This window comes from Musca domestica, unplaced genomic scaffold (genome assembly GCF_030504385.1).
Source record: "Musca domestica strain aabys unplaced genomic scaffold, Musca_domestica.polishedcontigs.V.1.1 124, whole genome shotgun sequence".
In the NCBI taxonomy this organism is placed as follows: domain Eukaryota; kingdom Metazoa; phylum Arthropoda; class Insecta; order Diptera; family Muscidae; genus Musca; species Musca domestica.
In genome coordinates, this window is record NW_026712162.1 from 206,221 (window position 1) to 234,065 (window position 27,845).

Sequence of the window (27,845 nt, forward strand, 5' to 3'; positions counted from 1 at the left end):
TTTTTGTGTTTTTGTTGTAAAAGGAACACCCAAAACAAAACAAAAGTCGAACCCACGCTTTATCATAAACGTTCTATCAACAACAACAAGTGAGCTTCGTCGTCGTCAATACACGACTCTTCTCATAAAACTGGCAGCGGCAGAACTCTGGCAGGCAGGCAGACAGACAGGCCGGGCATGAGGAAGAAATGCATTAAATAGACCTCAATTTCATGGCGAGAATTCAGTTCAGTGAAGATTGTGATTTGAAAAGAACGAAAAAAGAATCGGTATTGAAATTTGCATTTTGTTTGTTTGGGGGGCAGCAAAATTTCAATTGAATTTCTTTTTTCAAATTACCAACTTTCTTGTAGTTGTTGTATTTTTACTCTTTCCTGTAACAACAACACACATTTGTATTCGTGTTTAGAAAATGGTAAATGTCAGTTCAGCGCGATACCCAACAAATCACATCACATTTGTGATTGAAAATCACCAACCTTTTGCCAAGGATGGACTGCATTAACAATTAAGTCAGTGTTTGTATTGAATGTGAGAATTAATGTGCATCCTCCTGGATACCACAAACGAAAATTGCACAGTGAAGAGTCCAAGTCCAAGGAAATTTGTGCCGAAATAAGAAAGTGATTATTACTTGGAGAAAAAAAATTAAAATAAGAGTGAAGAAGTAATTTACATCCAAAAAGATAATACCACAGAAGCAATGAACCCCAGAGATAACAGTAACAGCACGCGAGGTAAGCAAAACAAAATCCATAAAGACAATTAAAAGTTTTTATTTCCCATATGGGGATATTGGATAAAGAATAAACAACTCGGTATTCAAGTTGAAGATCTCGCATATCTCCCCGGCAATGTTAATGCATCCTTTGTTGGGTTTCGCGGAAAGTAGAATAAAAAGCAGGAAAAAAGTGCGTTTAGTTTGTGGCCTGTATGAATCCTTCCATACTCCACCTGGTGGAAAGGAAGCAAATTGATTAAAAAATGCAGTTAAATCTTAAATAAGTTGACATTACCAAACAGTGGATCTGATCATGTTTTGCTGAGATAAACATATTTATACCCTACACCTCATAGTGGTAAGGATATTATGTCCTTGTGCATTTGTTTGCAACAGGGAGAAGGAAGCGAGATAGACCCATAGTTACTTTTGAGGATATGCATGGAATCATTTTCTGTGTCGATTAATGCATGTCAGTCCGTCCGTCCGTCCATGTATTCTTGTGAACAAAATGCAGGTCGCATTTACTATCCGATGAAGATGAATTTTTGCAAACAATATTTGCTTGGCCCAAGGACGAACCCTACTGAAATTGATGATAATCGGATCTGATTTAGATATAGCTCCCATATATATTTAACCGATTTCGGGTTAATTGTGCACCAAATGGCCTATATAAGTCCTAATGACCTGAATTTTGGTACATCTGACCGAACTCAGTATAATTTGGAGAAAATCGGAAATTCACCGGAATTGTTTCAAATTTGGTATTTGAAGTTCGTAATGGATACTACAGCCTATGACAGAAAATTGTCTGTGCATGTCCGCTTCTTCGTATAGCCCCCATATAAAGGTACCTCACGATATTAGGTATTTTTGTGATTTAAGCGACATTATTCACCGGAATTGTGTCAAATTTGGTATTTGAAGTTCGTAATGGATACTACAGCCTATGACACAAAATTGTCTATGCAGGTTCGCGAGGTACCATATAAAGGTACCTCACGATATTAGGTATTTTTATGATTTTAGCGATATTATTCTTCGAAATTTTTTGACATTTGGTATTTGAAGTTCGTAATGGATACTACAGCCTATGACAGAAAATTGTCTGTGCATGTCCGCTTCTTCGTATAGCCCCCATATAAAGGTATCTCACGATATTAGGTATTTTTATGATTTTAGCGATATTACTCTCCGGAATTGTTTGAAATTTGGTATTTGAAGTTAGTAATGGAATGAAAGCAAAAACTGTCGGAAATAGCATCCACTTTTAGAATAAATTTAAATTTGTTCGAATTTATCACCTTTGGAATGAATTATGGCCCTCAAACGGCCAATGAAACCGACACACGCTGTCCGAATGTTGTTCTGCGGTATTTTGGTCCATTCCCGGCGAAACGCTTGCTTGAGGTGATCGACAATTTGGTATTTTTGAGTGGTACCCTTGCTTTCCAAAATACTCCAGACACAATAGTCCAACGAATTGGTATCCGGAGATTTTGGTGGCCATTGTGCGCTGGAAATGAAGCCATTCTTGGGTGGCGTGTTTGCGTCCCAAGTGTTTAATACACCCTCCAGAATATTTTCGCGATAATATTCGGCATTTATTCTGCTGCCACGGTCGATTTATACGAGCGGAGAGCGAACATAGGCTGTTATGGCGGTCCACACCATCACCATGGCCAGCGCTTGAAGTCTGGTGGCCAACCGAAAGTGCACATTTTCAGCTAACCTCTTTGGCAAATAAACACGATCATTTTCTTTGTTTACAAACTGCTGGACCAGGAATGTTTTCTCATCGGAGACGGAGAAAACCAAATTCGGAAGTTCACCACTTTCGGCCAAGTGAAGCAACTTTTTACCTCCTTTGAGTCTATTTCCTATCCGTTGCGGTGTAAGTTCTTGCACTTTTTGGAATTTCAAAAAGCTCCTTTTTCAAGCTCATTTTCATGGCTCACGAGCCATTTTTCGGCCACTGCGACGCGGGTTTCGATGAAGTCTCTTCTTTGCTTTTTGAACCATTTCTGCTGATGTTGCTGTTTTCTTCCATCCACTTCCTTGACGTCGGGCTACGCTACAAGTATTACGGTAATGAGCGATGAAACGAGACACAAAAGATTTATTCACATTTAAATGCTGGAGTGCACTAACGATAGCCACTTGTGGTTTTCCGCTTGAATTCCATCACGAATAACTTTTCTTCTGGAAAATTCTCACTAAAATCCTTTTGTACACTTATAAACAATATAATGAGCTGTCACTGGAACAATTTTAACCGCTGTCGGACGAGTGACTTAGAAATGACAGCAGTCTAAAATTGGTTGCAATTTTTTTTTATCTCATCCTGTATTTGTCACTGTTGGTGACTGTGGTGGAAATTTGGTGGTGGTTTTGAAAATGTGTACTATAATTGTACTAAATGGTACAAAAAATTTGTAATCAGAGAAATGAAAGTGCTGAAATCCTGAAATTAAATATTAATGTCACTATCTGAGGTTGAGATATGGAGGTTGTTTTGAAAATGTGTACTTTAACTGCAGGAATATAACTAAATAGTACTAAATTTGGATAGAGGTAAGACCCTAAAATTTGATATGTATGTCACTGTTGATGTCTATAGTTGAGAGAAGATGGTGGTTTTTGAAATGCGTGCTATGAACTTACGAAAAGTGCGAATTCCTTCGAAATGTTGGTATAGAGATATAATTTGGAAGCGAGAGCACTATTTAGTGTCTAGGGTGGAGAGAACATAGACGTGCGTAGTATATAACAAGTAAAAAGCTGTAAGTTCGGCCGGGCCAAACTTTTAATACCCTCCACCATTTGGTAAAAATTTGGCAATTTCCAAAAAAAAAGAAAAAAAAAATAATAATAAAATCCGTTAAAAATTCTGTTAAAATCTTAAAAATACCGAATGCTTATACGACGACGTGAACCTGCATAGGCAACTTTTGTCATAAGTTATTACAATATTTAAATGCGAAACTTGAAGAAAAATCTGTTTATAATGTAGCTAAAATCATCAAAATTCCGAATATGGGGGGTACCGTTATATGGGGGCTATACGTAGACGTGGACCTGCACAGACAATTTTCTGGCATGGGCTGAAATATCCATTACGAACTTCACATGCGAAATTTGAAACAATCCCGGTAAATAGTGTCGCTAAAATCATCAAAATGCCGAATATCGGGGGGTACGGTATATGGGGGCTATATGAAGACGTGGACCTACATGACCCATTTTCTGTTTTATGCTGCAGTATCTTTCACGAACTTCAAATACCAAATTTGAAAATGCGATCAAATACCAAATTCACATGCGAAATTTGAAACAATTCCGCTAAATAATGTCGCTAAAATCATCAAAATACCGAATATCGGGGGGTACCGTTATATGGGGACTATATGAAGACGTGGACCTACATGGCTCATTTTTTGACTTAGGATGTAGTATCTATTACGAACTTCAAAAACCAAATTTGAAACGATTCCGGTAAACAATGTCGCTAAAATCATCAAAATACCGAATATCGGGGGGAACCGTTATATGGGGGCTAGACGAAGACGTGGACCTGCACAGAAAATTTCCTGTCTTACGCTGTAGTATCCCTTAAGAACTTCAAATCTCAAATTTGAAACAATTCCGGTAAATAATGTCGCTAAAATCATCAAAATACCGAATATCGGGAGGTACCGTTATATGGGGGCTATATGATAACTAGGACCTACATGGCCCATTTACGAACTTAACCTGCCTACTGGTAAAATATACATGTGTGCAAAATTTTAGCCTTCTTGTTTTTAGCCTTGTTCGAAAGATAGCGTGATTACAACAGACAGACAGACGGACAGACAGACAGACAGACACACAGACAGACAGACGGACATGGCTAAATCGTCTTAGAATTTTACGCTGATCAAGAATATATATACTTTGTTGGGTCTGACATGAGTATTTCGAAGAGTTACAAACGGAATGACAAAATTAATATACCCTCCATAGTATGGTGGAGGGTATAAAAAGTATGGTAATACATTTGGGGTTGGGTCTTGGGATAAAGCTGGTGCTACTGAAATTTGATATGGAGGCCATAGTTGGTTTATAGTTTTTAGAGAAGGAGGTGGATTTGGGTTTAGTTTCAAAATGTCTTGACATTTTTGAGTAAAAACTTTTCCAAAAAAAAAACAAAACGCGTTCGGCGATTGTTTTTTCGATACTAGGTTTTGGTATGACATCGATATAATGTTATCGCAGCGGACTGGGTCCCCAAATTTATTATATTTAGAAGGAAGAATTCTTCTAACTCCTATTATGGTACCAAGGGAAGTATGCATATTTTTTATACCCTCCACCATACTATGGAGGGTATATTAATTTTGTCATTCCGTTTGTAACTCCTCGAAATACTCATGTCAGACCCAACAAAGTATATATATTCTTGATCAGCGTAAAATTCTAAGACGATTTAGCCATGTCCGTCCGTTTGTCCGTCTGTTTTAATCACGCTACAGTCTAAACGAATTAAGATAGGAAGCTAAAATTTTGCACAGATCTCTCTTTTGTCTGCAGGCAGGTCAAGTTCGAAGATGGGCTATATCGGTCCACGATATCGTATAGCCCCTATATAACGGTACCCCCCGGTATTCGGCATTTTGATGATGTTAGCCACATTTTTCAACGGAATTGTCTGAAAATCCACACAAGGAGTTCCTTGTGGGTACTTTATACCTCGACGGAGAATTATCTATATAGGTCCACGATATCGTATAGCCCTTATATAACGGTACCCCCGATATTCGGTATTTTGATGTTTTTAGCCATAGTTTTCAATGGAATTGTCTGAAATTCCACAAAAGGAGTCCCTTGTGGTCAGTTTACCCCCTCAAAAAGAATTGTCTATATAGGTCCACGATATCGTATATCCCCCATATAACTGTACCCCCCGATATTCGGTATTTTGATGATGTTAGCCACATTTTTCAATGGAATTGTTTTAAAATCTACACAAGTAGTTCCTTGTGAGTACTTTACCCCCTGAGAGAGAATTGTCTATATAGGTCCACGATATCGTATATCACCCATATAACGGTACCCCCCGATATTCGGTATTTTGATGATTTTACCCACATTTTTCGACGGAATTGTCTGAAAATCCACACAAGGAGTTCCTTGTGGGTACTTTATGCCTCCGCAGAGAATTATCTATATAGGTCCACGATATCGTATAGCCCGCATATAACGGTACCCCCGTTATTCTGTATTTTGATGATTTTAGCTATATATTCCAATGGTATTCTCTGAAAATCCACACAAGGATTTCTTTGTGAGCACTTTAACCCCTGAAAGGTATTTATCTATATAGGTCCACAATATCGTATATCCCCCATATATCGGTACTTCCGATATTCGGGATTTTGATGATTTAACCACATTTCCCAATGGAATTATCTGAAAATCCACACAAGGAGTTCCTTGTGAGTACTTTACCCCCAGACATATATTTGTCTATATAGGTCCACAATAACGTATATCCCCCCATATATCGGCACCTTCCGATATTAGGTATTTTAAAGATTTTAACAGAATTTTCAATGGATTTTATTTTTTTTTGAATATTTTCTAATTCGTTCCAAATGGTGAGGGTATTCAAAGTTCGGCCCGGCCGAACTTACTGCTTTTTTGCTTGTTTATTTTTTAAAATGCTTCTTGAATATGAAATTCCGAAACCTATAACTTATCTCGCCAATATATGTCTGTAGTGGAAATGATGCCAAAATGCAAACAATGTAGCTTTAGTATTTTCGTCTGCTGTTTGTTTGAGCAGACATCGAATTAATCGGTCACTCAACTCTTTTTCATATGCATGTAGATGTCAAATAAAACATTTTAATGGTGCCTTCATATCCATATATTCGCTCTGCAGAAGTTCCACTGTTTACATACCCCCCTAATATATGTAGTTGTACATGGCCATTGCAAAATTTATATATTTTTTTGCTTCCAACAGCATCCCTACATGATTTATCTTGCTGAAAATTGAGATCCACAGATAAGACACCTCAAGATATTCCGTTAGGTGTTTGTTTTTATCTCTGGACCTTATCAAATGTCTACAAAGCTACTCGTTATTTTTATTATTATTTTTTTTTTTTTTGCCCCCGTACATTTATTTTGTGAAACGCATTTCATTACAACACATCGCCAACAACAACAACACTTACAAATACCATAATTAAAGGCAAAAAAAAAAAAATGCCCATCTTGCTTAGCAATGCCGGTGTGGGGCTCTTCATTTGGAAATTGCAGTCGGACCATGATGTCACTTACCCTTTGTATCACCTTTACAACTGGTGCCGAGATCTTCTACAGCAGCTGATGCATTTGTTATTAGCATTGAATTTATTAAATTTGATTTCAAAACGTTCTATCTTCAAAGGTTCCAAATATGGCGGCAAATCGTATGGATCGTTGGATGCCAACAGTACCGTTATATTGATCGAAGCTGATGAGAGTACGCCTCTGTTGGTGGATCGCAGATGGGCATTGCAGGGTAATGGTGATGGCAATAATAACCAAAATATCAACTTCAATAACAACAACAACAACAACAACAACGATGGAAATGGCAATAAGGACAAGGATGATGGCCAACCGGAAAATGTGTCCTTGTGGTCATACGGAAGTAAGGATAGCCAAACTTCCGGCCATAGCACCAAATCCTTTCGCAGCCATTTTTGGGAATTGAAAGTGTTAATGTTTGCCCTATTGCTAATCTTTGGACTTGGTATTGCCATCTATTTGCTAATAATAGAATGTAAGTTTTGAGTAATTGTAGTGTTGTTGAATAAAGTATTGTATGATAGAGTAGATTTTTTGAAAAAAAAAAAAATATACATTTAGTAAATTGCATATGGAATCCCAATAGAAGGTCAAAGTGAAGACCATTTGATGGTCAAATTAAATACCAATAGATGGTGTTATATGTACAATAACTCTGTAGAAGGTTTTGGAGGTTTTAATGAACTGGAAAAGTTCATCCATTTATGTAAGATCAATTTAAGGTCATCCATCTATGAGAGGATACATGGTTTTCCTGGTCAGGGTATTATGTCTTTGTGCATTTGTTTGTAACAGGCAAAAGGAAACGAGATAGACCCATAGTTCCTTTTGATGATCTGCATAGAATCACTTTCTGAGTTGATTTATGCATGTCAGTTCGTCTGTCCATGTATTCTTGTGAACAAAATGCAGGATTGAGATGAAATTTTGCAAACAACATTTGTTTGGCCCAAGGACGAACCCTATTGAAATTGGAGATAATCGGTAAAAATTTAGATATAGCTCCCATATATATCTTCGTCCGATTTGAATTTTATTGTGCACCAAACGTGTAATATCAGTCCGAATAGTATGGAATTTTGCACATACAACCAAATTAGGCCTGAAAATAAGTATGCCAAATTTGATCGAAATCGGTTCAGATATAGCTATAGCTCCCATATATATTGTTCATCCGATTTGTTATTTTTGTTCTCCGCAGCCGTAATATGCACTCTGTAACAACAATATTTGGGGAAATATATCAAATGCAGCTCAGAAATACCTTTGCTAAATTTTATCGAGATCGGTTTAGATTTGGATATAGCTCCCATATATAACTTCGTCCGATTTACCATTTATTGTGCACCAAACGTCTAATATTTGTCCAAATGGGATCGAATTTGGCACATACGACCGAATTTAGTCTAGAAGGTAGTATGCCAAATTTGGTGAAGATCGGTTCACATATAGTTATAGCTCCCATATATATTGTTCATCCGATTTATTGTATTTGTTACCCACAGCCGTAATATGCATTCCGTAACAACGATATTCAGGGAAATATATCAAATACAGCTCAGAAATATCTTTGCCAAATTTTATCGAGATCGGTTCAGATTTGGATATAGTTCCCATATATATATTTATCCGATTTCAAATTAATTTCGCACCAAATGGGCAATACAAGTCCGAATTTAAAAGATACAAATGCTTCGGCATATTTAGTCCTTTGAATTTTAAATTATAATTATAATCATAGGGTGTATGATTGAATTCTCCCATAAAAACTTTTAATTGTTATGCGGAGCTCTACTAAATTAGCAAAGTGGTGTAGGGTATCATAAAATCGGCCCCGCCCGACTTTAGGACTTTCTTTACTGGTTTTCTTTCTGTGTTGGCAGAGGGTCTTCCTTCTGTGGAAGACGTGTAGAATTTGTTGTGTGTTGAATATCTATTGGAGATCTTCTATGTATGGTTAGGTTCTAAAAAGTTATCTTCGATGAAAGTTCATTTGAAAAACTGTAAAAAGTATGGAATATCAGTAGAAGGTTTTCTGTCTATGAAAGATGGGTACACAGACAGAAGGTCACAGACAGAAGATTTCTAGAAGGTCTTCTACATATAAAATAGAAAAATGTATGTATCGAAGACCTATGGAGAATCGACCATACAGGGATGACCTATCGAAAATCTTTTGTAAACAGAAGATCTTTTATGTCTGGATGGCCAACAGAACGTTGTTTTCTATACACAGAGCACCTGCAGAGGATGTACAAATAGAAGGTCTCCTATGTAAACATAAGCATAGACTGATGAATATATAGACAAAGAAAAGTTAAGGGGTAAGTACATAAGAAGCTTGAAGTCATGGCTAGGCATATTAATGTCAAATCCAATTTGGCATTAACATGCCTAGCCATGACTTCAAGATTTTTATGTATTTGCAGCCTTAGTTTTGTCTTTTTATGCTTCTCTTATGGAACAGTTTTAAAACTGTCAAATATCCTTTTATTGTTGACATTTTTAAGATTTTCGAATTGAGTGACTTCAATATTTTCACTTAAACCCCTGAAACGACATAGACGACATCTGCTGATCCGGTTTTTTCGATGACAAGCGATAAGAGCTTTTATTTGTTTATATATTAGGTCCTTTCGTTCGCTTTCTCAGTAAAATTTACTAATAAAAAGTTACTGAGAAAAGAAGTTACTTTAAAGAGGGAGATAGAGAGAGAGAGAGGGAGAGAAATCAACTTGCAACAAGTAAACGAACAGCATCGTGCAAAACATTTGTAATATTACAGGTGATAAAAGAAAACTTGGCTTAGCTATAATAAATAGCTACAGTTCCTGCATCTTCCATTAATATAGGCATGGGCAAAGGTGTTCCACGGATGAACATTTTTATACCCTACAACACTATGTGTTGGGGGTATTATAAGTTTGATTGGGCCAGAATTTATGTAACACCTCGAAATATTGGTTTCCCATATAGGAAAGTATATATGGATCTTCCTAGCTCGCCGAGCTGAGTTGATCTAGCTATGTATGTCCGTCCGTCCGTCCGTCCGACTGTCCGTCTGTCCATGTTAATTTGTAATCACGCTACAGGTCGCAATTATGGCCCGATCCTTACGAAATTTTGCACGAAGGTGGGGTTAGGGTCAGAATAGAACCCTATTTCTTTTGGAGATGATCGCCAAATGTTTAGGGGTTGAAATGGACCAAATACTGAAAAAATGTCGGATTTTGCAGTAGCTATACAGGTCGCAATTATAGACCCAATTTCGCATGTAGCTAGAATTTAGGGCGGGGAAGAAGCCTACCAATTTGGGTGGTCATCGGATAATATTTAGCGGGTAAAATAGAACATATATTTTGTGTTGAAAAAATTCAAAATTTTTCATTAAACCGCGAATATTTTAAATCCCGGCGAAATCACAAAGCCATGACAAGGTTACTTCTGATCTTTACATTGATGTTAACATCCATCAAATCGGATATATAGCAAAATATGTGCGATATATATGTCTATCAAAGAAGATATGCTTGAAAGATCTCTTATATGTCGAGAACGGCTGAACTGATTTCGACAGTTCTCATTAATTCAGAATGGCCTCTTGGCAGGAAAGGAAAAACGTCTAAAAAACGCATACACATATCTCTCTAAAGATGAAAATATTGATTTTGTAAAATTTTCTCATATTTTTTCAATTTTGTCATATTTTTGGCATATTTTCATTTTGAATTAAACATTTGGTAATATTTCTACAGCTAACAAAACTAAGTAGTTAGGATATCAGGATATCATATACAGATCGCATTTATGGCCCGATCCTTATGAAATTTTGCATGGGGATAAGATGAGGGTCAGAATAGAAGCCTACTCTTTTTGGAGATAATCGCCATATATTTAGGGGTTGAAATGGACAAAAAAAAACTGCAAAATTGTCTGCAGGTCGTAACTATCGCCAGATCCTCACGCGCATTTGAATGGAGGTTACCGGACATTGCAAAAGCCAAATAGTTTTGGATGGCCATCCAAAAATATTCAATGTGTGAAATAGTTTGCCAACTTTTGTAGACAAAATACGAACATGTCCATTCCAGTGACTTTTTCGAGAATTCACAAATACAGGAAAGACGCACTTCTGACTATTTTGTTAACGCTGATTTCGTGGAAGAATGTAGTCAAATGTCTGTATCTCATATAGATGCGTTTGAGTCAAAAACGAATAATAAATGTTAATCTTTTGCCACTTCTGAGAGATTATAGGTCTTTGGGAAATATTGGTTCCAGATCTAGGAAGACCATTTACGTGCAACATCTACCAATAAATTGGAAATCAACAAATTAGTTTAAGTTGCTATTATTCGAAAATTAGAGAACGAAACCTGATGGTTTTCTTTTATAATTTGTCACAATATCTTGTGGAATTCTTTCGAGTATCTCGCCTATATAAACTGTATCATTTATTATAGTGTTGTAGGGTATTCAACGGTCGGCCCCGCTCGACTGTAGCCTTTGCTTACTTGTTTTCTTTTACTTTTTTCCTATTTGAAAAGTAGGGAATGTTAACTTTGTCACTCTGTTTTTAGCTTCCCTAAATATTCGTCGTAGACCCCATAAAGTATATATACTTATAATCCGCGTAAAATTCTAAGTCGATTTAATGATGTCCGTCTGTCTGTCTGTTGAAATCACTATACAGCCCACATAATTTGACGAAGAGCTTAAAAATTACGCTGAATCATTTTATTGTGTCTAGGATGGTTGGCATTGAAAATTAGATATATTGGTCCACATTTTGGTATAGATATATAACGACACCTCCCGATGTTCGGCATTTTGATGATTTTTGCAACATTTTTTTATGGATTTGTCTAGAAATTGGCTCTTGTTGGCCTTAATAGGTTCTAGGTTCGGTGGCGAAACATTGTATGTATAGGTCCACTTTTTGGTGTAACCTCCATATAAGGATTCCTCCCGATATTCGGTATTTTGATGATTTTCGTCACATTTTGTCACGGATATGTCTAAAAATTGGTGTTTGTAGGTCATAATGGCTTCTAGCTCTGGTGGCGGAAGATTCTATGTATAGTTCCACGTTTTTGTATAGCCCCATATAAGGGTACCTCCCGATATTCGGTATTTTCATGATTTATGACACATTTTTTATGGATTTGTCTAAAACTTCTTGTTGGCCTTAATAGGTTCTAAGTTCGATGGCGAAACATTGCATGCATAGCTCCACTTTTTGGTGTAAACCTGATATAAGAATTCTTCCCGATATTCGGTATTTTGATGATTTTCATCACATTTTTTTACGGATATGTCTAAAAATTGGTATTTGTAGGTCATAATGGTTTCTAGCTCCAGTGGTGGAATATTGTATGTATAGTTCCACGTTTTTGTATAGCCCAACATATAAGGGTACCTCCCGATATTTGGTAGTTTGATGACTTTTTTCCACATTTATACGGATTTGTGTAAAAATTGGTATTTGTAGGTCATAATAGGTTCTTGCTCAAGTGAGAAAAGATTGAATATCTAGGTCTATGTTTTCCTATAGCGCACATATAACGGTACCCACCGATATTCGGAATTTTTATAATCCTAGTAACATTTACCCACGACATTTTTAAATTTTCAAAATTTCGCATTTAAGACCCGCTATAGATAAGAATTGTTGTAATATCAATTTATCTATATAGGCACCCATTTTGTTATGGCCCCATATAACGGCCTCACGCACTCTATGGTTATTAACTGCATTATCCAAACGGTTTTACATGTATAAGAAGTTTAAAATGGAAAACGCTTGAATTCAGATACTTTTATATAAAAATGTTTCCTTTACCCAAAGTTGGAGGGTATAAAAATTTCGGCCCGGCCGAACTTAATGTTTTTTCATTTGTTATTTTTTGCGTGCTTCTTTTCTTTTTTTGCTGTTGCTGTAACATTGTTATTTCTTGACAAAACAGCTGATTGCTTGCAAGTTTTTACAGGGTCTCCGTCTGTTTACTGTTCAGAGTTTTCTTGCAAAAGAGAATAAAATCAGCAAAAGAGAATAAAAATCAGTAGGAATTGCTTGACTATTTCTGCAGGATAGGTAACCAGACACACCCATTGTGTATGTGAGAAACTTTTTTGCTGTCAACAAAACAGCTGTTTTCCATTAGCAAAAGTGGTTGCCATAGGTTTTGAAAATGTATTTTTTCCTTTGAGGGGAAATTACCGATAAAAAACATTATTAGATTTGCAAAAAACAATATATATATAGGTGTTATATTCTGTTTAGAAGTGCATTAAAATTCTTTACAAATCTTTAAAATATAATAAGCCCTGAAAATCATAAATTAATAGTATTAGTTTATTTTTTCCAGCACGTTTTCCATTAATAACATTTTCCTTGGACTTGGTACATCATGATGTCTGGAGTTTGAAACAATTGCCAATGGGTCATAGATTAAGTTCAAATGATGTTGATAGTGTGGTAATCACACAAACCGGAAGCCAACGCTGTGATAATATACATCAATGCATACCGCTGTTGCAACAATTGCAGGTAAGAATTCTCCATAAATGTCTAAAATATAATAAAATATTTAAATCTCATATTTTAAATATTTTTTTTCTCTATTTTCAGGAAGAACACTCCCAAAGGGTCCGCGAAGAGTTGCCATATAATTTCCTAATTGGCAACGAGGGTGTGGCGTTTGATGTTCGTGGATGGAATCATGAAAGTGGCTTGCAGGATGTTGATAAACCTCATACATTAGTCATAGGATTTATAGGTAAGGGATATTTAAATATAAAAGCGAAATTAAAAACAAAAATTAATTGCATTTATTATTTTAGGAAACTTTGATAATTCACCACCATCTCTGGGCCTGCTGCATACGTTAAGATGTCTTCTAATCGAATCCGTTAAACGTCGTAAACTACAAAAGTCTTATCAGGTCATAGGCCTGAGCAAATTTTGCCCCGACTGTCATTATGATGGTCCCAAAACTAAATAGTGGCGAATAATTTGTAAATGTCCACACGGTTCCTCAGGATACACTTTTTACACAGAGTACAAACACATTTCATGCATGTTGTTTTTTAAACAAGTCATGTTTAAAGGAATTAATTTTTAAATTATTTTAAGAAAATAAAATGGGAAAAAAGAACTGCCATATATGTAAATCTAATTTTTGTTAAAATTTTGAAAATAAATTTTTGTTATATTAAATTTTGTTTTTGTTTGCGTGAGAGTACGTACGAGTCTCTTCTGTTTGAAAAATTAGAGTGGTAACAGAATCGCTCAAAATAGAGCAAGAGTTTGCTCTATGAATGAAAATAAGCAGAAACAAGTTAAAAAGAACTAAGTTCGGCCGGGCCGAACTTTTAATACCCTCCACCATTTGCAACGAATTTGGACATTTTTAAAAAATAAAATCCTTAAAAAATTCTGTTAAAATTTTAAAAATACCGAATATAGCCGTCATATTGGGGTCTATACGACGTGGACATACATAGGCATTGTTTGTCATAAGCCATTACCATATTCAAATTGGAAACTTGAAATAAACGGTAAATAATGTAGCTAAAATCATCAAAATATCGTATATAAGGAGGTGCCGTTAAATTGGAGCTGTGCAAAGACCTGGACCAGCATAGACAGTTTTCTGTCACAGGCTGTAGCATCCATTACGAACTTCAAATACCACATTTCAAACAATTTCGGTGGGTATTGTACCTAAAATCGTCAAAATACCGAATATGGGGAGGTACTGATATATGGGGCCTATACGAAGACATGGACTTGCGCAGACAATTTTCTATCTTAGACTGTAGTATTCATTACGAACTTCAAATACCAATTTTCAAACAATTCCGGTGAATAATGTCGCTAAAATCATCAAAATACCGAATATAGGGAGGTACCGTTATAGGGGGGGGCTATACGAAGACGTAGACCTGCACAGACAATTTTCTGTCTTAGGGTGTAGTATCCATTTTGAGCTTCAAGTACCAAATTTGAAACAATTCCCGTGAATAATGTCGTTAAAATCACCAAAATACCGAATATCAGGAGGTACCGTTATATGGGGGCTATACGAAGAAATGGACTTGCACAGACAATTTTCTATCTTAGACTGTAGTATTCATTACGAACTTCAAATACCAATTTTCAAACAATTCCGGTGAATAATGTCGCTAAAATCATGAAAATACCGAATATAGGGAGGTACTGATATATGGGGCCTATACGAAGACCTGGACCCGCACAGAAAATTTTCTGTCACAGACTGTAGTTCCTATAACGAACTTCAAATACCAAATTTGAAACCATTCCCCTGAATAATGTCGTTAAAATCATCAAAATACCGAATATAGGGAGGTACCGTTGTATGGGGGCTATACGAAGACATGGACTTGCACAGACAATTTTCTATCTTAGACTGTAGTATTCATTACGAATTTCAAATACCAATTTTGAAACATTTCCGGTGAATAATGTCGCTAAAATCATCAAAATACCGAATATAGGGAGGTACTGATATACGGGGCCTATACGTAGACCTGACCCGCACAGACAATTTTCTGTCACAGACTGTAGATCCTATAACGAATTTCAAATACCAAATTTGAAACAATTCCCGTGAATAATGTCGTTAAAATCATCAAAATACCGAATATAGGGAGCTACCGTTATATGGGGGCTATATGAAAACGTGGACCTACATGGCCCATTTACGAACTTAACCTGCCTACTGGAAAAATAAACATGTGTGCAAAATTTTAGCCATCTATCTCAATTCATTCGAAAGATAGCGTGATTACAACAGACGGACAGACAGACAGACAGATAGACGGACATCGCTAAATCGACTTAGAATTTTACGCTGATCAAGAATATATATACTTTGTTGGGTCTGACATGAGTATTTCGAGGAGTTACAAACGGAATGACAAAGTTAATATACCCTCCATAGTATGGTGGAGGGTATAAAAATAATTTGTTTTCAGATTTGTATGTGCGTGTAACAGCAAACGGGATTTTATATTGTGTACAGCAAAAGAGGGCGATAGGTGGAAGGGGGAAGAGGGTAAAGAGTGGGTAAGTTATCTGATAAAAAACTCATGCATAGAAATAAAATTGCGGTATAACAACTGCTCTATTTCGAACTAATTTTGCTCTCACCAAAAAACTAAGATAATATTCGAGCTCGAAACTCTGAATCGATTATTAACAAATTTAACGGAGGCTTTTGTACCTTTAGTACCAAATAACGTTGATGTATAGTGCATGATATGACTTCGATAAGGATTATATTAAACAAGTACAGAAGTTTTAATACCCTCCACCTTATGGTAAGAGAAGCATTTTTATATAAAAGTACCCGAATTCAAGCGTGTTTCATTTTAAACTTTATATGCCAGTAAGATCGTTTGGATAATGTACTTAAACTTATCGGAACGTACCGTTAAATGGGGCTATACAAAAACGTGGACCTATACATACAATGGGGAGCTAGAACCTACAAATACCAATTTTTAGACAAATCCGCGAAAAAATGTGGCAAAAATCATCAAAATACCGAATATCGGGAGGTACCGTTATATGGTTATATGGAGACTATACCAAAACGTGGACAGATATATCTCATTTTCAATACCTACCATCCTAGACACAATACAAATTGTATCCTGATTTCAACAGACAGACAGACGGACAGAAAGATCAATAGGTATGTCGGCAAATATTGAAATGAGCTTACTTACACCGCGGCAGAAAGAAAATAGACTCAAAAGAGCTAAAAAGTTGCTTCGCTTGGCCGAAATTGGTGAACTGCCGAATTTGGTTTTCTCCGATGAGAAAATATTCGTTGTCCATCAGTTTGTAAACAAACAAAATGATCGTGTTTACTTGCCAAAGACGTCAGCTGAAAATGTGCACCTTCGGTAGGCCACCAGAACTTAAGCGCCTCCATGGTGATGGTGTGGGCCGCCATAACAGCCGATGGTCGCTCTCCGCTCGTATTAATCGTCCGTGGCATCAGAATAAATGCCGAATATAAGTGCCATGGGCACGCAAACATTTTGGCCGCAAACCTTCCAACATTCCAACAAGACTCCAGGCACCATAGCACTCAGCACGCGCCACCCAAGAACGATTACAAAATGAGGTTCCTCCCTTCATTTCCAGCGCACTATGGCTACCAAAACCTCCGGATACCAATCCGTTGGACTATTGTGTCTGGAATATTTTGGAAATCAAGGTTGGCACTGAAAAATAGCAAAGTGTCGATCACCTCAAGCAAACGTTTCGCCGGGAATGGCCAAAATACCGCAGAGCAAAATTCGGGCAGCGTGTAACGGTTTCATTGGCCGTTTGAAGGCCATAATTCGTGCCAAATGTGGCCATTCGAACAAATCTAAACTTGTTCTAAAATTTTATGCTATTTCCGACATTTTTTGCTTTCATTCAGTAAAATTAAAAAAAAAACAGCAAAAAAAGTCTTAAAGTCGGGCGGGGCCGACTTTATGATATCCTACACCACTTCGCTAATTTAGTAGAGCTCCACATAACAATTAAAAGTTTTTATGGGAGAATTCAATCATACAAGCTATGATTATAATTATAATTTAAAGTTCAAAGAACTAGATTTGCCGAAGCATTTGTATCTTTTAAATCGGGTAAAAATATATATGAGAGCTATATCCAAATCTGAACCGATCTCGATAAAATTTGCAAAGATATTTCTGAGCTGTATTTGATATATTTCCCTGAATATCGTTGTTACGGAGTGCATATGTGAGTAACAAATATAACAAATCGGATGAGCAATATATATGGAAGCTATAGCTATATCTGAACCGATCTTCACCAAATTTGATATACTAGCTTCTAGACTCAATTCGGTCGTAAGTGCCAAATTCCATCCCATTTCGACAAATATTAGACGTTTGGTGCACAATAAAAGGTAAATCGGACGAAGTTATATATGGGAGCTATATCTAAATCTGAACCGATCTCGATAAAAGTTAGCAAATGTATTTCTGAGCTGTATTTGATATATTTCCCCAAATATTGTTGTCACAGAGTGCATATTACGGCTGCGGAGGACAAAAATAACAAATCGAATGAACAATATATATGGGAGATATAGCTATATCTGAACCGATTTCGATCAAATTTGGCATACTTATTTTCAGGTCCAATCTGATCGTACTTATTCGGACTGGTATTACACGTTTGGTGCACAATAAAAGGCAAATCAGACGAAGATATATATGGGAGCTATATCTAAATTTTGACCGATTATCTCCAATTTGAATAGGGTTCGTCCTTGGGCCAAACAAATGATCTGTGCAAATCGACTCATGCATAAATCGACTCAGAATGTGATTCTATGCAGATCATCGAAAGGAACTATGGGTCTATCTCGTTTCCTTTTGCCTGCTACAAACAAATGCACAAAGACATAATACCCTGACCACCTTGTGGTGTAGGGTATAAAAATGTAAAAATTGTGGCGTTTGACTTCGTTGCAGTTTTTTATCTCACCTTGTATATGAGAGCTATATATAAATGTAAACCGATTCTCAGCAATTTCAATAAGGTTCGTCCTTAGGTCAAACAAATATTGTTTTGAAAATTTCATCTCAATCGGATAATAAATACTATATGCATTTTGTTAACAAAAATACATGGACAGATGCACGGACGGACAGGCGGACTGACATGCATAAATCGACTCAGAAAGTGTTTCTACGAAGATCCTCAAAAGTAACTATGGGTCTATCTTGCTTCCTTCTCCATGTTATGCCATGTTTACGTTAGAACTTTTTGTAGGGTTAACCTACTTTGAGAGGATTTATTTGAAGTAAAAGTAATGGATATGACAGTTTAAATCCAAATCTAGTGGGTTAACCCCCATATATATAAACGTACTATTACAAACAAATGCACAAAGACATAATTTCTTTACCACTAGGTGGTGTAGGGTATAAAAATTATTATTTCAGTCAAATATATTTTAAACCCACAAGTCATTAAACGTCCCATTGCAATTTCCAAAAAATACAAATATTGAAATTATATGCATGATTTTTATTCTCAACATTATTCTCTCTCTCTATTCCAGTTATATGAAGTGCAGCCAAATTTATTTTAATTTTATTTGAATGAATTTTGGTGCATAATACATTAAACATGATTGAAATATCAATTTTACTATATGCCTACAAACAAAAAAGTCTAACATATATATAATTTCAATTTCTTACCACATAATACAAAACTACATACTTATCTTAAAACTAACAATAGAAAACAACATAATAATCATTAACAAATATTACAAAACATTATTTCGAAAAAATCATCTAACCCCCCTCATAAATGTAGCTCTCAATCAAATTCCAATTTACGAAAACTGCCCTGTATCGATTCGATTTGTGACACAAATGTCGGTTGATTGCTGGACTTTTCGGAATTGTGAGAACTCTTTCGCAATATACCACGATCTGTGAGCAGCTTCATTTCATCTAATTGCAAAATAATATCACGTTTCTCGGCCAGCTCACATTTCCACAGTTCCACCATTTCTTTTTGTGGGATTTTGCCACCCAATTCCAGTGGCAGGCATTCGGGATCGACGGCCTTGTGTAGATCCTTGTCACTGGTGTAGACATTGAGGCGGTTACGCATTTTCGAACTGACACGATTCTTTACGAAATCCACCACCCATTTTAGCGTGGTGGGAACATTAATCAAATGAATCTCTTTGTGTCTGAGCGGCAGTGACTGTTCACCCCATTTGAAGAGACGCCCAAATTCTGTGGGATTCCAATTGGTCACATGGGCTGTAGTTATGCCTCCAAAATCGCCAATATGTGTCAAACCCATGACCTGAGTTTGGGCATCTTCCATCAGACACTCATATGTTAAAAAGTGAACCTTGGCCTGATCCATGGCCGTGTATTTTTTGGCATTGAAATACTGGGCATTATTGATGATAACCCGACGTCCATTCTTGTCACGTTTGGGTGTGGCATAAATATAGCCATTGGTGATGATATCATTCAAGCGTTCATCAAAGAAATCCAAAGTGGTGGTCATGTGAGGGAAGGTACGTCGAACATTAAGATATTTCAGGAGAGTCTGTTCAGCCATGGGAACACTAAACTTTTTGGCTCTCAAAAAACGTAAAAGAAAATGATCATCGGTGCGCACATTGTGGACATCTTCATTTTTGGCCAACCAATTGCGGAACTGTTCAAGGCATTGATCCCTTGTGCATTTGTCTTCGCGCAATTCGCGTTTGGCAACTTTCAACACGCTCTCCGTGAGCATGGCTTCGTTTTGATCCACTGTGGTTTGTTTCATTTTGAGAGATTGATTTGAACAATAATTTGAGAGTAACTGGACAAAGATAATAGATCTGAAATAAAGAAGAAGAAGAAGAAGAAATTTAATAATAATAAAAATAATAATAAAAATACTAAAAATAATAATAATAATAATAAAATAATAATAATAATAATAATAATAATAATAATAATAATAATAATAATAATAATAATAATAATATAATAATAATAATAATAATAATAATAATAATAATAATAATAATAATAATAATAATAATAATAATAATAATAATAATAATAAAAATAATAATGATGATAGTAATAATAATTTCCATTAAAAAAATTATTTATGTAATTTCCCCAGTTTTTAAATCACTTATTCTAAATGGGTTATTAGAAGCATCTCTTCGGGTAGAAAATCTGTTTAGAAGTAACATCTCTTCATATAAAGATCCTTAGCATCAAAATTCTTAGAAACATTAGTTATTGGGAAAAGGATAGCCCTTTGTAATAAGAGTAACAGTCCCATGATGCACCATTTTTTCTAACAAGATGCCTTAGAAGAATCCTTTTTTAAAGAAGAGATTCAAAGAAGCATCTTTTCATGTGTTGAAAGTCCACAGAAATACCCTTTCTTTAAAAAAAGATCCATAGAAGGTAAATCCTCTTTAAAAATTCGATTCTTAAGGAAGGATTCTTAGAAGGTCTATAGCAAAAAATTTTCTTTAAAACAGGCTGAATAGACTTCACTTCACTTTTTCACTTTTTTTAGATTAAATTTACGATACCTCCAATGTCCCTGATGCATCACTCTTTGCAACAAGAGCGCTTAGAAGAATCCATTTTTTTGAGAAGGGTGTCCATAGAAACATATTTTTTTGTATAGGAAGTCCACAGGAATTTCCTTTCTTTAAAGATGGGAAGTCTATAGAAGATGAAGACCTTTGAAAGCTTCCTTTTTTGAAAACGGATTCTATAAAAAAAAATTAAAACAAACTTCTAAGACCTCACTTCACGCTTTTTTTTAATTAAATTAACGGCTCCATTCTGCTATATTATTTTGGAGAAACGGTCATTAGAAACATAATTTTCAAGGGAAAGTATCCTTAGAGGAATCCTTTCCTACAAAAAAAGATTTTCTTTAAAAAGGCTACAAAAGTACCCTTATTTTTAGAAAGTAGGTCCTTTGAAGCATCAATTCTTGAGAAAAGGGGCCTTAAAAGCTTCTTGTTTTATAGAAAGGGTCTTTAAAAACTACGTTTTTTTCACAAGGCGTCCATTGGACAATAGAGGCACAATAGCTTAGAGAAAGGTTCCTTAGAAGCAACCTTCTCAGAAAAAGCGTATATAAATGTCGTTACACCTTTTTACTCTATTCAAAAAAAGAAAACCTAGGACAAGGAATAGGCCCTTAGAAGAACCCCTTATTAGAGAAAGAGACCTTACAATACCGCTTTCCTAAAAAAGAAGTCCTTTGAAGAACTGTTTTAAAGAATGAACCCCCGGAAGTTCCTTTATTAATATAGGTCTACTTATAAATACAAAATCTTACTACCTATGGAAGACCTACATATAGAAGATCTCCTGAAGGTGTCTAAATTTTAGAAAACTCCCGAGGGCGTTCTCACTATAGAAGACCTCCTGAGAGCTCCTAAGGATCTAATATATTTAAAGCCCACCTAGAGATGTTCTATCAATAAAGGACCACTGAGGGTCTTTAATATCTAGAAGATCTGCTGAGTGCCTTCTATCTACAAAATACCTTCCGAGGGGTTTCGATGTACATAAGACCTACTGCATGTCTTCAATGTGTAGAGGACCTCTTCAATGTGTAGAGGGGTTTTCAAACTATTTTGAGGGCTTTCTATCTTCGGAAGATACCATGATAACCCCTGAGGGACTATTATCGTTAAAATACCCCCTGAAAATCTTCTATCTATAGGTGAATTTCGAGGGCCTTCTATCTGTAGAATAACTCTTAAGTGTCTTTTATTTTTATAAGATCTTCTGAGGATACTCTATCTATAGCAGTCCTCCTGAGTGTCTTCTACGACCTTCTGGGGTTCTTCTATCCTTGGAAGGTATCCTGAAAGTCGTCTATCAATATGAAACCTCCTGTGGGTTTTATATTTATAAAAGAGCCATAAGGTCCTTACATCTAACGAAAATCTCCTTTAGATTTTCTATCTGTAGAAGACCACCTAAGGGTCTTTTAACTTAAAATGTCCCCTTGAGATTATTCTGTCTATATAAGGTCCCTGAAAGTCTTCTATCAATAGGGGACCTCCTAAGGGTTTAATATTTGTAAAAACCCTACGGGGTTTCTATCTATAGAAGACTTCCTTTACATCTTCTATCAACAGAAGACCTCCTGGGGGTTTACTGTGAACAGAAGAAGCTTTCTTTCGGTAAAACAACTCCTAAGGCTCTTCTATCTTAAGAAGACCTCTTAAGTCAATTAAAAAAGGTTTATTGCTGTAAAACAACTCCTAAGGGTCTTCTATGTACAAAGGGACCTCCCGAATCAACAGAACAACTCTTCCTAGGGGTATTTCGTCTACTGAAGACAATCCGAGAGTCTTATATGTGTAGAAAACATATTGAGAACCACTAAGTGTCTTCTATCTATAGAAAACCTCCTGAAAGTCTTCCCTATATACAGGATCTACTAAAGGTCTTCTATTAATAGAAGACACCCTGAGGGTCTTCTATATCAAGAAGATCTCCGTAGGGACTATAATCTATAGATGGCCTCCTGAAAGTCTTCTACCTAAAGAACCCCATTTTAAAGGCTTTTTAATTGCTGAAGACCTCTTCTAATTTTTTTTTTATCTCTAAATGAACGTCTGTATATAGAAAAACTTCAAAAGGCAAGTTTTTCAATCCTTCTATAGAGGATTTTTTGGGGGTCTTCTAGTTAGATATTAGTGATGATGGATGTATAATTGTTTCATTATGGGGGAAACCCATGTATTACTAAACTTAATCTTGACCTAATTCTTTTTATTATTTTCTTCAAAATTCGATTATGGTTTATGACTAACTTATTTAGCAATCCGATTATTGCCGTTTAAATCAAACGATTTTATGAGATGTGATCATAAATGCCGTAATTGACACGAGCACACGAGCATAAAATAAGGTTAAATATCTTTGGAGCTGACTGTAAGTGGAAGTAATGCAATAATAAGTAGAGTCATTTACTAGCACACCAACTCAAAAACACATATATTGACAGTTGTCATTTAAGATTTTATCCATCTATGTAGGTAGGTAGATTGGTTGATACGTCACAAATTGGGCTATGTTTTGTGTCTTCCATAGGCAGCCCCGCCATCAAAAAGTTCAAGTTCATCCAAAAACAAAAAGACCAAACTCAACTTTGATGACAGCCTTAAAGAGTATCCATGGTTCCAGTGGATGCCATCATAAACCAACAAACTTATAAATATGAATTAGCAAATTGCTGTTGTTTTTGGGGATTTTAATGCTTCGCCGCAGCATTGTTTGTTTATGTTTATATGAAACACAAAAACAACAACAATAACTGAAACTTTTGGTTTTAAGTTTTAATGTAAAATACACACCACTCACACAAATACATTTTTAATGAACATCTCCATGGAGGCAGGCATTGACTTGAAAATGTAGTCTAAAGTCAATATGGCAAATACAAATTAGTTCAAGTTCAAGCTAATAATATTTCTTTTTGTCTTTTTTTTTGGTTTGAATTTTTGTTCTTCGTATTTTTGGTGGTTAGTGTGCCATGCAGAGTTGGATAGTAGACCATAATGTTTTTGTAAATCGGTGTTTAAAATGTATTTCAAGTTCGAATCAATTTTCTTAATGTTAATGTCAGTGGGGTAATTAGTGCACGCTGTCTAAATGATAACTGCTATCAAATATCTGGAGTATATTTTTTTATCAATGGCAATTTCAATTTTTTTTAAATTTTTAAATAAAACTTGATTTTCTAGTTAAGGCAAAAATTGTCGATACCTGCAAATTTTCATTTGCTTACAATTAAGGTAATTAACACAAAGGATTAACCGATGAATTGTTGTAACAATTGCAAGTATTTTCACAACTATTCCAACCGAATGCACTAGAATTCTGAAATTAGGCATGAAAGTCACTAATGCAGTGCATGATTGACATACCAAAGGGATTTTGGAAATTCAAACTTTAATGTTACGAAAAGTGCTTAAATGGTACTAAACTTCTAAAATGGTACCATTTAGTATTACGTGTACGGAAAGAGCTAAAAGGTTGAAATTTGGTAATAGAATCAAGGTTGGAAGGTTAGTTTTATGCATAAAGGTGATTTTGGAAATGTGTACTAAGTGTGCGAACTGCATGAAGCTGGAATTTTGAATTTTTTGTTAAGGTGGCTGGTTTGTAATAAAAAGGTGGTTTTCTGAAATAAGTAGAACAAATGAACGAAAAGTACTAAATAGTAATATATTTGGTCCAATTTGGTGTTGGGTGAACAGTTAATGCTAGAAATCTGAAATTTGGTATTAGGATCGCAGTTCATGTGTGGCCTGGACATGTGGAGGTAGTTTCGGAAATGTGTACTATAATTGTACGAAAAGTACTGAATGGTACTATATTTGGTATGGGGTGAAGGGATGCAGATAAAATTCTTTACTTTAATTTACCATCACTATTTAGATTAGTGATGGTATTTATGTTTGCGATTTGACGCTGGCTAGGAAATTTGTCCTTTATTTGTACGAAAAGTACTAAATGGTACTAAATTTCGTATTGGGTGAAGGAATAAGGAAATTTGATATTAAGGCCTCTGTTGGTATCTGGAATTGAGATATGGAGGTAGTTTTGGAAATTTGTACTATAATTGTAGGAAAAGTACTAAATGTGTGTGGATGCCACTGTTGGTGTTCGTTTTTATACCCTACACCACAAGGTGGTCAGGGTATTACGTATTTGTGCATTTGTTTGTAACTGGCAAAAGGAAACGAGATAGACCCATATTTCCTTTTGATGATCTGCATAGAATCACTTTCTGAGTCGATTTATGCATGTCAGTCCGTCCGTCCGTCTGTCCATGTATTCTTGTGAACGAAATGCAGGTCGCATTTATTATCCGATTGAGATGAAATTTTACAACCAACATTTGTTTGGCCCAAGGAAGAACCCTATTGAAATTGGAGATAATCGGTAAAAATTTAGATAGAGCTCCCATATACATCTTCGTCCGATTTGCCTTTTATTGTGCACCAAACGTGTAATATCAGCCCGAATAATATGGAATTTTGCACATACAACCAAATTGGGCCTGAAAATAAGTATACCAAATTTTATCGAAATCGGTTCAGATATAGCTGTAGCTCCCATATATATTGTTCATCCGATTTGTTATTTTTGTCCTCCGCAGCCGTAATATGCACTCTGTAACAACAATATTTGGGGAAATATATCAAATGCAGCTCAGAAATACCTTTGCTAAATTTTATCGAGATCGGTTCAGATTTGGATATAGCTCCCATATGTAACTTCGTCCGATTTACCTTTTATTGTGCACCAAACGTCTAATATTTGTCCAAATGGGATGGAATTTGGCACATACGACCGAATTTAGTCTAGAAGGTAGTATGCCAAATTTGGTGAAGATCGGTTCAGATATAGTTATAGCTCCCATATATATTGTTCATCCGATTTATTGTATTTGTTACCCACAGCCGTAATATGCACTCGGTAACAACGATATTCAGGGAAATATATCAAATACAGCTCAGAAATATCCTTGCCAAATTTTATTGAGATCGGTTCAGATTTGGATATAGTTCCCATATATATTTTTATCCGATTTCAAATTAATTTCGCACCAAATGGGCAATACAAGTTCGAATTTAAAAGCTTCGGCATATTTAGTCCTTTGAATTTTAAATTATAATTATAATCATAGCGTGTATGATTGAATTCTCCCATAAAAACTTTTAATTATTAAGTGGAGCTCAACTAAATTAGCAAAGTGGTGTAGGGTATCATAAAATCGGCCCCGCCCGACTTTAGGACTTTCTTTACTGGTTAAGATATGGAGGTTTTTGGTAACTGCAAAGCTGGGATCCTCAAATTTGATATAAAGGTTAATGTCTGAGCTTGAGATGAGGAGATTGTTTTGAAAATTCGTACCATAGTTGTTCGAAAAGTACTAAATTCGGCATTGGTACTAAATTTGGTAATGGTAGAAATTAAAAAGCTGGAATCCTCAAATTTGATATATAGGTCACTCTTGGTATCTGAGGTTGAGATGTGGAGATTGTTTTGAAATGTGTACTATAATTGTTTGAGTAGTACTAAAGGTTAATTTATTTGGTGTTAAGTGTATGTATAGACCTGTAATAATAATTTGATATTAAGTTCACAGTTGGAATCTGCGGTTGAGATTTGGAGATTGTTTCGAGAGTGCCTACTACAATTGTTCAAAAAGTACTGATTGCTACTAAATTTCGTGAAGGGGCAGTGTGGAAAACGTGAAATTTTATTTTGCTATAACTGTTGGTGCCTACGATTGAGATGTGGAAAGGTTTTGCAAAGCAGTACTAAAATTATATGAAAAGTACTAAATATTGCTAAATCTGGTATTGATTGAATAAATAGAACTGGAATTCTGAAATTTTATATTGAGGGGTCTGTTGGTATCTGGTGTTAAGATATGATGCTGGTTTTGCAAATGCTTACTATAATTGTTCGAAAAGTACTTAATGCTTCTAAATGTAGATCACAGTTGATATTAAGTGAAGGGATAGACCTGAAATTTGAAAATTGCGTCTGGGGTTTACATATGGAGAAGTTGAAATAATTTTGGACAGAAAAATTTGCATGTGGGTCCATTTTTGTGCATTTGTCTACTCACAAGAAAAAAAGCAGCTACTCTCCACCAATTGAAAAGAACTTGAAAAATTAAAAAAAAAATGTGGACATTTTTTGTCATAGGCTGGTACCCATAAGATCTTCAAATACGAAATTTAAAAAAAAATGCCGGGGTATAATGTCGCTAATAAAACGAATAAAGGGAGGTACTGTTATATACTAAGAGGTGGATCTGCACAGACAGTTTTCCGTTATAGATTATAGTACTCCTTACCATGGTACAATAAAAAGGTAAGGTAGAGCTAAAAGCTGATTATAATTTTTTTTCTAAGTGTGCCCGACTTCTGCCAATTTTGTGTATGTATCAATTGTTTTGAAAAACGGATTTTTTTTTTTTTCAAAACCAATGATTGGAAGGCACATGAATTGCTGCTCGCACATTAAAGCTATTAACCAGTATAGCCATGAAATTGAAAGATTGAACAGTTAGGATCATATTTTTGAGAGAAAAGTCCAGACATTTTATTCATTTTTCGCTCAATTTAACTCAAAATGAGGAAAAATATGAAAAAAAAAAGAAAACAATAATTTT

At 35.6% G+C, this 27,845-nt stretch overlaps 2 protein-coding genes across 3 annotated transcripts in view; one reads left to right on the plus strand and one right to left on the minus strand.

The window, feature by feature from the left end:
* Nucleotides 1-121: 121 nt before the first annotated feature.
* LOC131800708 (peptidoglycan-recognition protein LD-like) lies at nucleotides 122-14,285 on the plus strand. 2 transcript variants are annotated; one of them, XM_059118384.1, is made up of 5 exons: nucleotides 122-737; nucleotides 7,164-7,541; nucleotides 13,435-13,616; nucleotides 13,698-13,845; nucleotides 13,910-14,285. In XM_059118384.1, the coding sequence occupies exons 1-5, from the start codon at nucleotides 704-706 to the stop codon at nucleotides 14,068-14,070; spliced, it is 903 nt and encodes a 300-aa protein (XP_058974367.1). In that variant the 5' UTR covers nucleotides 122-703; the 3' UTR covers nucleotides 14,071-14,285. The 2 variants fall into 2 exon arrangements, with proteins under 2 accessions (XP_058974367.1, XP_058974366.1); XM_059118383.1 differs by lacking the exon at nucleotides 122-737 and adding an exon at nucleotides 6,907-7,077.
* Nucleotides 14,286-19,157: 4,872 nt separating this feature from the next.
* LOC101890201 (clavesin-2) overlaps nucleotides 19,158-27,845 on the minus strand; it is a 37,728-nt gene continuing 29,040 nt past the window's right edge. The window contains exon 2 of the mRNA XM_005185327.4: nucleotides 19,158-20,487. Within this exon, the coding sequence (XP_005185384.1) occupies nucleotides 19,455-20,432 (978 nt within the window). The 5' untranslated portion in view covers nucleotides 20,433-20,487 and the 3' untranslated portion in view covers nucleotides 19,158-19,454. The remainder of the gene's footprint in view (nucleotides 20,488-27,845) is intronic.

Coding starts and splice junctions, on each gene's coding strand:
- LOC131800708 (XM_059118383.1), top strand. CDS start 6,999: ATGCCGGTGTGGGGCTCTTCATTTGGAAATTGCAGTCGGACCATGATG. Junction 7,078..7,163: donor TTGTATCACCTTTACAACTG/GTGCCGAGATCT, acceptor CTATCTTCAAAG/GTTCCAAATATGGCGGCAAA. Junction 7,542..13,434: donor CTATTTGCTAATAATAGAAT/GTAAGTTTTGAG, acceptor TATTTTTTCCAG/CACGTTTTCCATTAATAACA.